Raw genomic sequence first — 11,251 nt, 5'->3', positions numbered from 1 at the left:
GAGTTGGGCTTCCTGCCCTTAACCCATCTTTCTTCTGGTGGTTTCAGTCTCCTGCAAGCTTGAGATGACTTTTGAGGAAGACCTGGCTGTGCTCCTCCCTGCTGAAGGAACTTGGCCAAGTCTGCCAAGGTTTGGGGATCAAGTTTTTGTGGTAGAAAGCTTAATTTTGCACACACAAAAAAGTCAGGAAAACCTTACCCCAAGGAAACTTTTCAATTTTGTCAAGTAAATCATTTTTTAAATACCAGTTGTATAAAATGCTTGTTTTGACAGTTTTCTCTGTATGAGAAACTGTCGGTTTTTTATTGAAAATGCTAGCTTTCTGTTATGACACTTCAAAATCAGCACCTTTCTGGACATGTTTGGCAAAAGATTTTTATATCTAAAATGTGCGTCATTTCAGTTTGCAGTGAAAGCAGGTGCCAATCTCTAATCTTATGTAGCAAAAAATCCCACTTTTGGTTTTAAAGCCTCACTCAGATCCAAGGAACAGCAAAAACTCTGTGTCCCAAATGTATTTTTTTGAACAAAAATCTCCTTGGAGAGAGGGGAAATTGTACTGAGGTTTTATTTATTTCTTAAAACATGACAAGGGAGAGGAACAGAGAAGGAAATCGATAGGAAAAGTCTCGTTCCCACCCTCTTCAGTTTCCCTTCTGGTTTTTTTTTCCCTGATTTTGTCTCTTAACAAGACAACTCCTTCCTATGTGAACAAGCAATTGGGCAGTGCTGTTTGCAGGGCAGATCCTGGGCTGAATTCCTGGCCATGAAACCTATTTTGGTGAGACAGAAGTGGAAGCGTAGTCTGCTGGTATGGCATCGATGTGCTCCTGAGAGCCCAAAACACCCTGTTGTGGTTTCAGCCCAGCTGGCAATAAAACACAAGGCATCTGCTTGCTTGCTCTTCCCCCCTGGCCCTGGTGGGATGGGGAGGAGAAAATATAAAGAAACGCTCCTGCGTCGAGACAAGGACAGGGAGGGATCACTCGCCAGTGATGGTCATGGGCGAAAGACAGACTCAACTTAGGCTAAAAAAACCCACAATACCAATTTAATTTACTACCAGTCAAATTTAAACAAGGATACTGAAAAGTAAAACCAAATCTTAAAACACCTTCCCCTCTTCCCTTCTTCCCAGGCTTCACTTCACTCCTGAATTCTCTACCTCCTCTCCTCCAGCGGCGCAGGGGGACGGGGAATGGGGGTCGGGGTCATTTCATCCCACCTTGTCTCTGCCGCTCCTTCCTCCTCAGGGACAGGACTCCTCACTTGTCCCCTGCTCCACCGTGGGGTCCCTCCCACAAGAGACAGTCCTTCACCAACTTCTCCAGTGTGGGTCCTTCCCACGGGCTGCAGTTCTTCCCGAACTGCTCCAGCGTGGGTCCCTTCCACGGGCTGCAGTCCTTCAGGCACAGGCTGCTCCAGCGCGGGCTTTCCCATGGAGTCCTGGCCATCCTGGGGGGCATCCCCCTGCTCCGGCGCTCCTCCTCCCCTCCTTCTTCACTGACCTCGGTATCTGCACAGAGTTGTTCCTCTCACATTCCAACCTCCTCCCCCGCTGCAGGTTTCCCCTCTTAAATCTGTTCTCCCAGAGATGTTACCACCATCGCTGATGGGCTCGGCCTTGGCCAGAGGCAGGTCTGACTTGGAGCCGGGGAAGCTTCGAGCAGCTTCTCCCAGGAGCCGGCCCTGCAGACCCTCTCCCGCTACCGAAACCCCACCACACAAACCCAAACCACGCACAGTGCTGCGTCCAACTTCGCGGCTGGCGTGCCTGCACGCAGAGCACCTTTCCCACGGGTGGTCTGGGCAGTCTGGTGAGCATCCAGGAGGGGACCGAAGAACAGCGTACCTTGAAGCAGGATTATTCCCCTCCCTGTGCCTTAGACTTGGCTGGAAAAAGAGGCAGGAGAAAAAGGTAAGGTGAGGATGTGAGCCAAAGGGAAGCGTGGAGCAGGTCCTGTTTTTCCTGTCCTTTCAACAGCTTCAGTTGTCTTAGGAGAATGAAAGGTTTTTCCTTCTCGTGGTGCAGTTGCTGGTAAATGGCCACTGCCGGCGTCGTCGTCTTTTGTGATGGATCTGTAAAAGCTTTACCACCTGCTCCCTCCCCCATCAAACCCAGCCCCCAAACCAGACTTTCCGTAGCTTGGCGATGTGAAAAGAAGGCACAGGAGGTGGAATGAGGAGAGATTCCTTTATTATTATTAGAAATAGAAAAAACAGCGTCCCTAGCCCTCTTTCCAGGGAGAAGCAGCAGTAGTTCCCAGATGTCCACTAGTAGGAATTGCCTTAGCACAAAAATGTGCTGCCTTGCATCTTTTAAGGCTTCCTTCCTTGAAATGGGATGCAAATGTTGATAGAAATGAAGTCAGCAGACTAAAACTCCTAGCCTTTGCAGCAGGATTGTTTGAGCATTGCAGTTTGCATCCTTGAGCACTGGATGGCAGGTGATGCTGGGGGTTCACGTCCTGGGTGCTCGTTCTTATTCCCTGCCCCATGCGTGCAGCAGCTTTTGGGGCTGCCAGCACCTCTTCTGACTAACACCGTAACGCCTCCCAAATTAAGAGCAGCATCTCTGGGCACACGTGATGCCACGTTACTCCACAAGCCCCATCTGCCCAAACTGCGTCGGGCATGCTATGCAGGAATATGTCTGTCCTGCGGTGCAAATGGGGGCCGAGGTGTCCCGAAGCTGCTTGGCCAGGCTCTGCATGCGCTGCCTGGAACATGCCCCTCTATTTCCACCCAGGAAATCCTGGCCAGAAATATGGGTGTCTGTCTTTGCTTTCTGAATGCAAATGATGGCACTTAGGCTAGCTCTTCGGGTGCTGCTGTAGGTCCTGATGAGAATGTCTTATGCAGGAGAGAGGGGATGAAAAACCCCAAGTGTGGGTTTTTTTGGTTTTTTTTTTACATTGCTATTGAGATTTTTTTCCCCGAATGTTCTAGGTCCTTTGTATTAAAGATAAATTCATGTTTTCCTCATGACTGGCTATCTTTGCACACTCGTCACTGCATCTCGCAAGTCTAAGATTGTCTGTGTAGAAATGGGAAGATATGGTGAGTTCTGAACAACAACAACCCCCCCCCTTTAAATCTCAGCCTACATTCAAGTGCAATGAATTGTAAATGCTTCCAATTATCTAATGACATAGATTCCTTGTTCCTGGTAACTGGCTGTCTTCACTTTCAGCCTTTAAAAGAGCCCTAAACAGAAAATCAGCCTCTTGTGTTTAAAACCTGAAAGTCTGCACATGCTCAGCTTGTAGGTTAAGCTGGAGCTGCTCAGACTTGGCTTTATGCATCTCACCAAAATGATCAATTAAGAAGCTTGTAACCCAGGAACTCTTGTTTGAAATGTGCACTTCTGGGCAGGGGAGAGAAATAAAAGGTTTCTATCAAAAAAGCCTTTCAATGTGAAGTGTCAAATTTTCACCATTTGAAAACCCAGGTGCAGTAATTGGCTCTTGTGAGATTCTTTCCTGAGCTCTGCAGCGTTTCAAGGAATTGATGGTGTTAAAAGAAAAAAGGGGGAGGGGGGAAAAAAGAAAAAAAAGTGGAATGGCAGTTTAAATTTTCAAACCGGCCTCGGGAACTTGCCGAAGAGCTTATGTTCCTCGTAGCTTCTGTAGTAGAGGGGGAGCAGGTCCCTGGGGAGGTCGGCGCGGCAGGGCATGGCAGGCAGCAGGATGCTGCGGGACGGGTGGCCGGGCAGGGCAGCGATGGGCGCTGTGCCGGGCTGTAACGCCAGCTGGGGCGAGACCCCCGCTTCGGGGTGCCAGCTCTGCGGGGGCACCTTCGGCAGGTTTTCGGGGCTCCTGGTAAAGGCAAGAGGGCGAGAGGGGGTAGTAAGAGGGGGCTGCGGGGCCGATGGGAGCCCGCAGCCCACCCAGGCGATGCTGAGGCAGGGCGAAGGAGCGCCCTGCACCTCTGGATCCTCTCCCCCTTGGAAAAGAGCGGGTGGAAGGGTTTCATGGCTGTTAGGCGCTACGTGGGGAGCGTGTAAGAGGGTGAGGCAGGGGCTCGAATGCCCGAGCGACGTGGGCTTTTAGATCTGGCTGCTCCTGCCCCCGGGTGGTCTGGGAGCAGCTCTTGTCCCTGCGTGAGGGGCTGGGGGAGCAGTGCCAGCGCGGGGGGCTGAGCCCTACCTTTGGAAAGCCAGGTTATTGCAGCCTGCGAACGCCCCCGGGAACACGGAGCTGGAGAGGGCCGAGAGGTGGTAATCGCGCCGGTGGTAGTGTTTCAGTCTCCCGAAAGCATTCCTGCCCCTCTCGGGGGTGGAGGGGTCACGCTTCCATCCTCCTCTGACTTTCCTCCTATGCTGCTCCCTGCAAGGTGGAGAGAGAGATGCCCATGCGGATGCTTTTCTTTGCACTTTGTGGACTGGTTGTTTTCGTTTACCCTCCCCGGCCCCAGAAAGGTTTGGCACGTTTGTATCCTAAACCAAGGTTGTCACCCAGTGGTTTTGACCCTCTTCCTCCACTCCCAGAGGAAAGCACCGAAGCTATTTCAGCCCCGCCGAAAAGGGGTGCTGGCGAGGCACCGGCCAGCCCGGGGAAGAGCAGGTCAGCAGGGAAAGGTATGGCTGGTGCCTGCTGAGAGATTGAGATGTTCTCTCTTGCAGGGTTTTTTTACTCCTCGTCCTTATGCACTTCTGATAATAAGGAATTAGGCTCTCGGTTAAAGCTGCATCCCTAGGTAGGCTCCTGCACGGTCCCTGTCGCTGCGATCCCTTGTTCAGGACACCATCGCTGGCAAAACCAAAGCGGTCCTGCTGGACCGTAGGCTGGGAAAACGGGGAAGTGCCGCTGCAGAGAGGCTGCTCCATGAGCGTGGTCCTGCCTGGTGGCACCTCTGCTCGCCCAGCCCCGCTCCCCACCACGGCTTCTCTCCCTGTCCTCCCCAGAGGAGGGTGCTCCTCTTTTTGCCCCACTGGACCGCGCACGGGCAGTAGCACCGACCTCAGCCTCAGAAAGGGATGTTCGCACCGACCGTCCTCCGTGTATTTTCTGTTCCCTTCTCCCTCCGTTACGGAGAGCTTTTTGTAAATCACCAAGCTAACAGCTTTGCACGTGCTGCGGCGTTCCTTGCAGGACCCCTCTCTGCCATCACCAGCAGCATCCCCGCTGCCGGGACCCCTCGCGAAGAAGCCCCCTCTTCCTCACCGGGGACGAACATAGCTCCGCTTTGGAGCAGCGCTTTAACTTTTTTACGCGTGAGCGTGCCGAGCTGCAGGTGGTTTCGGACGCGTGAACGGGGGGGGTCGTGCGGGAAGAGAGGTGGGTCGCGAGATGCGTCTGTCCCGGGTGGGTGCAACCCGCCTGGCTTCGTGTCTCGGCAATTCTCCTGTAGCTCTGGCTCCTTACCCCCCCCTTCCCAAAACCACCTCACCGACCCCCCCCTGCCACATACTCACCCACCACGGTTCCTCCTCGCCTTATCCCGCCAGCAGCAGACGGCGAAGGAGACGGACAGGGCCAGGATAACGGCTCCGCTGAGCAGCGAGGCGGCCACCGCGGCGCGGGAGCCGGTGGCCGAGGGCTGCGGGGCGGCTGCGGGGCAGAGCGGGGGCGGCGGTGAGTGGGGCCGGGGGGATAACCTAAAGTTACGCTTCAGGGTGTGGTGTTTATTAATAGCCACTTAAAGAATGGTGAACGTGGGGGACGCCATGCTGGCTCCATAAACGTGAAAGTTAATGGGGGGGTGGGTGGGAATCATATTAAAAGTTGATATTTTCTTTAGATAATTAAAGTAAAATAATCACATCAGATGGAAAACGGAACATGTTCGATGTGTCTTGCATAAAGTGCAAAGGTAGCGGGAATTAAGCCTCAAAAAAAAAAAAGGTGGTAACTTTTTTTTTTTAACGTGGAACATTTATTTTTGTGTAACTGTTCCTTGGGAAGGAAAAAAAGGAAAAAGTTGAAAAAAGAAGAAAAAGAGTTAAAAAGGGAAAAAGTTAAAAAGGAAAAAAGTTTATAAGGAAAAAAGATAAAAAGGAAAAAAGTTAAAAAGGGTTAAGGAAGCATGAGTATTTGAAAGAAAAATTGGCTTGTGAAATTAAAAACAAAACCAACCAATTAATTGGAAACTTTGATGCACATAATCATAGAATAGTTTGGGTTGGAAGGGACCTTTAAAGGTTACCTAGTTCCAACCCCCCTGCAATGAGCAGGGACACCTTCCACTAGACCAGGTTGCTCAGAGCCCCCGTCCAACCCCATCTTGAATGTTTCCCGGGATGGGGCATCTACCACCTCTCGGCAACCTGTGCCAGTGCTCCGCCACCCTCAGCGTAAAAAATAGCCACTTCTTTCAGAATGTGTACCGTCCATCCGAGCGTGTGATCCTTACCTGCCATAAGGACGATGTCCGGAAAGAGCAGATGAGTTACATCCTGATCAAAGCATAAAGGGAACCTAAATGCTGTTTGCATTGTAAATGTCTAAAGTTAGGGAAGTGGCTCCCATCCCAAGGGCAAAATAATAAGAAAGAATTTGCTAACATCTGCAAAAATGGTATGTTTAGGTTTTCAAAGTAATAAAATACACAGATTCAAAAACCCCAACCTTATGACACTTGCAAAATAACCAAACTAAGGCTCCTGAAAGTACAGAGATTTGCTTTTTCTTTCAAAGAGAACAAGCGTGTGGGGATTCTTTTTCCTTAAAATTGTCTTAAAACCTCTTTATTTCGGGGAACTCAAGGTGTGATTTAAAGTTTGGAGGGGTTTTTTTGTTTTTTTCACTCAAGTTGTTTCTGTGTTAAGCGGTGCACAAACTGCAGGCTTCGTTTAGGGCTGAGAAGACAAGGTTTGCTAATGAGCTTTATGAATGTTTTACTACAGGAGTACCTGTGACCTATTGCAACAAAGTTCATTGCTTTTATTTTGCTGTGTTCATTTTTATGAACGAAAGATACTCACTGACTGTGTATCACCAGGTTTTATAGCTCTGAGCTGAGGTGAATTGCTTTATTTCTGTTTTCATTTTTAAAGGGCAAGCTGCCTGGGGTGCTTCTGAGGTGAAGCACCTGCAGGGTTGTCCTATGGTTGAGGCACTTTGGTTTCTAATTTGACCTTCGTGAGGTGCTACCATTTCAAAATGGATTTGCTTCTCCTGAGCAAGTGGAAGAGAAGCAGCAAAAGTGAATGTGGCAGACCTTTTCTACTTCTAACTTTTTTTTAGCCAGCTATTGCACCACAGGTTTGCCTGTAAACTGTTTCTGAGAGGGCCCCGGGTCTTTGATTCTCAGCATCCAGCACGAGCAATATAATTCACACGTAAGCTATATAGCATTTACAGCTTCTGTGGTTTTGCTTGCCAGTGCAAAAACGTAAAACTTTCTTGAGAGCAATTTTCCTGAAATTATTTTATATACGCACACAACACACAGTGCGTGGGGGAAAGCTTTTAAAGCAATAAACTCTGTTCCTTCGACGTTAAGCCATTCGTTCTCGATGAGCTCATGCCACAAAAAAACGTGAGGGCCATTTGCAACTGGCACGTGCTCTGCATGCGCTTTCGTGAACCAGCACGTGCTGGGTTGTTGCCGAGTTCAGCTTTCCTCCTTCTGAAAACTTTTGGCTGTGCCCTGGAGTCCCTGTGCCTGGCACCCAGCGTCGGGTTTTGACCCAACTTGGTGATTTCTGTGCCAGGTACTGGGAGCGAGAGAAGAGCTGGTCATCTGCTCAGCCCACGCCGGGTGAATTCACCCTCTGCCTCACGCAGCTCACGAAACGCTGCCGCGGGGACCCCGCTGAAGCACGGCGTTTCACCTGTACCGACAATCGCCGACCGGGTAAAGCTGGACCCCCGTCCCCTTTTGGGGTGGCCGGGGCTCCCTACCTCCTCCTCCTGCCCCGGCCGCCTTGGCCAGAGGGAGCAAACCCCAGCGCGAGGGCCGGTGGCTGCACCTCCCCTCCCGCCTCGGCAATCGGTTGGCAATCCCCTGCACCCCGTTAAGACCCCCAAATTGGGCACAGGGGCTGTGTCACGCCGGTGGGCTCCTTACCCTGGCAGTGGGGCGGGGGGTGGCTCCAGGACGAAGCTCTCTCCCGGCGCAGGCAGGAGAGCCTCTGGCTACCCACCAGCTGGTACCCGTCCTGGCACCAGTACACGAGGACCGAGCCCTCGGAGACGCCCGAGCCTCTGTCCACGTAGTAGTATCCGTAGCGCGGCGGGGGGAGAGCCGTGCACAGTGCTGGGGGAGAAGGGGAGATGTTAAGTGCAGGCGGTGACGAAGCCCTCGCTGGTGATGCTTTTGCAAAGGCTGCCGGGCCCCTGCGTCTCTCCTGCCGGTCCTGCAAGTCTCTGACTTTTTCTTTTTTTTTTTTTTGTGTAATCCTACAGGAGAGGCAGAGGGAAGTCTAGCGGCTTTGTCTGGAAAATAAGTCTTCTAGTTGCAAACTCTGCAGGGTGAGTTGCTGCTGAACAGCAGAAGTGGGGCTGGGAAGGTACAGGATGGGGACGGTGGGCAGAGGGCAACCCTTAGGAGGGGAAAGGAAGAGGACAGGCATTTTTTAATACCCCAGTATTCTGGGAGAATATTGTTGGCTGGAACTCAAAGCAATAAAACTACTATCCTATGCTATAGAGAGATACTTTTTCCATCCCAGCCTTTAATTTTTTTTCTGATTTGTTACCCACAACTGTCCCGAGTTACTCAGTTATCCTGCTTAGGTCATCCTTTCTGCATTGCACCCTTTGCATCTTTATTGCTGTCCTTGTTCCAGCTTGCTAGTACCTGGCGAGAGCTGGGAGTGAGGCAGGCTCCAAAAGGGATGCCAGTCTGACTGTGTGCTTGCAAAAAAACCCTGGCTATAGTAACACAAGGCCAAGAAAATGCAAATGACTAGATTCTCATGTAACAGGATCACAGGTACCAATATTCTGAATTAAGGGAAAATACTCTGATCAACTCTAGTTAAGCCAAGCTTAAAACCTGCAGGCAGAACTGTGCTTTATCTAGCTTAGGGGGAACTTTTGAGGGAAATTCCGAGCGCAGCAATAAAGCTAATGTGAGAGAGAGGTTTGGTTTGCCTCTGCTTTTGCTGAGATGATGTAGGGTTCTCCTCCAGAGGGGCTGACAAGGAACAAATTGGGTTGAGTAAGATCAGACTTTCTCTAGGTCCAGCAATACTATTAACAGGTAGTGGAGATGTGTCTATATGAGTAAATTCAGCAGTGCCAGGGAGGCTGCCAACACGCCTGGACTGGATCCGTGGTACGGTTAAATTGTCTGGCACTGGCTAGCACCTTCCCTGACAATCCCTCGCTGTGATTTGGAGATAAGGTGGTCCAGGGACTGTTCCTAACGGACGCTTTGGAAACAACAGATAGTTCATAAAGGTTTGGGGAGGTGAAGGGTTCGACAGTACGGTATGGGCTGCTCTGTGCCGCTGCCCGCACACAGAGGCGGGCAGTCACCCCGTGGCAGCCCCGACGCCGTGTCCCACTTGCTGGGGAGCATGGAGTGCTCTGCTCTAGGAAGTGGATTGAAAAAAAATAATTACCCTCAGCATTTGGAGATCATTTGTGCTTTTAAAAAATCTCCATCCTCATTTCTTCCCAAGGGTCGGAGCTCAGCCCTTGGGGACAGGGATGCGTTCAGTGCGCCCGTACCCTGCGCAGGGAGCTGGTCCATCACGATACGCATAGAGGTTAACGTGGAGGAGGATTTTACTCTCCAAGGAAGACAGCTGAGCCTTAAATTTCCTTCCTTAACTTTGCCTCTGACGCGACGCATCTCTCCCAGACCACAGAAGCCGCTGTGGCCGTGAGGACCACGCAAAGCCCCGCAGCCCTACGCGTGCCCTCGCCGTGCCTCCGCGCCCGCCGGGAGAAGCATCGTCACGCCATCGGCAACGCGTCCCCGCGCCCTTCACCATGCGTGCGCCTGCACCGGGGGGGGGGTCCCGAGCAGCCCTGCGGAGGGAGAGGTGGGCGATCGCTCTCTCAAGTACCTGAGATGTTGCTGCGTACGTCGGTCCCGTTGGCACCGTCTCTGGGCAGCCCCTTTCTGACGTGTCCTGCCCCGGGCGAGGCGGTCCCGGGCCCAGCGGCATCGCTCCAGGCAAAACTCAGGCAGCTCCAGGGCAGCAGGCAAAGGGCGATGCATTTCCCGAACCTTCGTCCCGTCATGGTTTGGGGAAACGCGGCATCATCGGGTGCCTGGCCGTCCCGAGCGCCTGCGGTTTCCCTTTGCTTCTGAGCAGGAGTCAGCTGGGCTCTTAGGGCATTAAGCCTTGAGCAGCAAAGCTAGCAGCCGCTCTCCCCCCGGGACTTGCCTCTCCTCCTTGCCTCTCCGTGCCACAAACCCCACGTCCCCGCTCCTAGCACTGCCAGCCCCGCTCTGGCCGCTCGGCTGAGCGGCTCCGAAGCCCTGCGGAGAAACCAGACGTGGGAAAGGCAGGGAGAAGCAGCAGGCGCTTGGGATCCATCTTTTACAGCTCCCTCCTGCAGGGACTGGCTGTCACCATCTCTCTGGGTGCTGGAGCTGCATGTCGGGCACCCTCCTCCTCCTCCTCCTCCTCTTCCTCCTCCTCTACCTGCCGAAATCCACGCTCGAGCTTGCTGCTGAGACTCCTGAGCTGCAGACCCTCCTGTTCTCATCTCTTCCCTCCCGCCCAACCTTAGGGCTGATTTTCTGTAAACAGCAGCGGAGCGGGATACGAGCCGTGGGAATCAAAAGGGTTTCATAGCAGCAACTCTGCCAGCTTTGCCACTGGGGGAACCACAGAGAAATCTGTTTTCCCTTTTCCTTGGAGTTCCCTCTGCATGACGCCTCTGCCTGTCACTTCAGGCCCTGATGTTTTATGATGTTTTATAATGTTTTATAGCTGTAGTAGCGACCAGCTCTTGCCTCCTGGGCTGTAGGTTGCTCTTACCTGCCCCTACCCTCCTGGTCCCTTGTGTGCGCCCAGGAATCCCCGCGTTGCCCGAGCACTTGAGACCAAGATGTTTTCAAGCAGGCAACGCCTCTGTCCCAAGACTTTCCCCAGGGACCAGCACACCCGCTGTGGGACCAGCACACCCGCTGTGGGACCAGCACACCCGCTGTGGGACCAGCACACCCGCTGTGGGACCAGCACACCCGCTGTGGGACCAGCACACCCGCTGTGGGACCAGCACACCCGCTGTGGGACCAGCACACCCGCTGTGGGACCAGCACACCCGCTGTGGGACCAGCACACCCGCTGTGGGACCAGCACACCCGCTGTGGGACCAGCACACCCGCTGTGGGACCAGCA

The 11,251-nt window shown here is 52.6% G+C and overlaps 1 protein-coding gene across 1 annotated transcript; it reads right to left on the bottom strand.

Moving 5' to 3' along the window:
* Positions 1-3,560: 3,560 nt before the first annotated feature.
* LOC128135532 (uncharacterized) lies at positions 3,561-10,502 on the bottom strand. The gene is made up of 5 exons (XM_052774549.1): positions 9,965-10,502; positions 8,014-8,202; positions 5,417-5,552; positions 4,149-4,328; positions 3,561-3,818 (listed from the first exon to the last, which is right to left on the bottom strand). The coding sequence occupies exons 1-5, from the start codon at positions 10,140-10,142 to the stop codon at positions 3,578-3,580; spliced, it is 924 nt and encodes a 307-aa protein (XP_052630509.1). The 5' UTR covers positions 10,143-10,502; the 3' UTR covers positions 3,561-3,577.
* Between the last annotated feature and the right edge of the window lie 749 nt (positions 10,503-11,251).

This window comes from Harpia harpyja, chromosome 23 (genome assembly GCF_026419915.1).
Source record: "Harpia harpyja isolate bHarHar1 chromosome 23, bHarHar1 primary haplotype, whole genome shotgun sequence".
Lineage (NCBI taxonomy): Eukaryota > Metazoa > Chordata > Aves > Accipitriformes > Accipitridae > Harpia > Harpia harpyja.
Note: the sequence above shows the minus strand (reverse complement) of the source record. Positions and strands in the feature narration are given on the sequence as shown.

Bases quoted from the DNA above. Each gene is read 5' to 3' on its own strand.
- LOC128135532 (XM_052774549.1), bottom strand. From the start codon at position 10,142: ATGACGGGACGAAGGTTCGGGAAATGCATCGCCCTTTGCCTGCTGCCC. The intron at 8,203-9,964 runs GTACTTGAGAGA...CTTCTCCCCCAG, and splicing joins CGTACGCAGCAACATCTCAG to CACTGTGCACGGCTCTCCCC. The intron at 5,553-8,013 runs GTAAGGAGCCCA...TCTGCCCCGCAG, and splicing joins CCCCCCGCCCCACTGCCAGG to CCGCCCCGCAGCCCTCGGCC.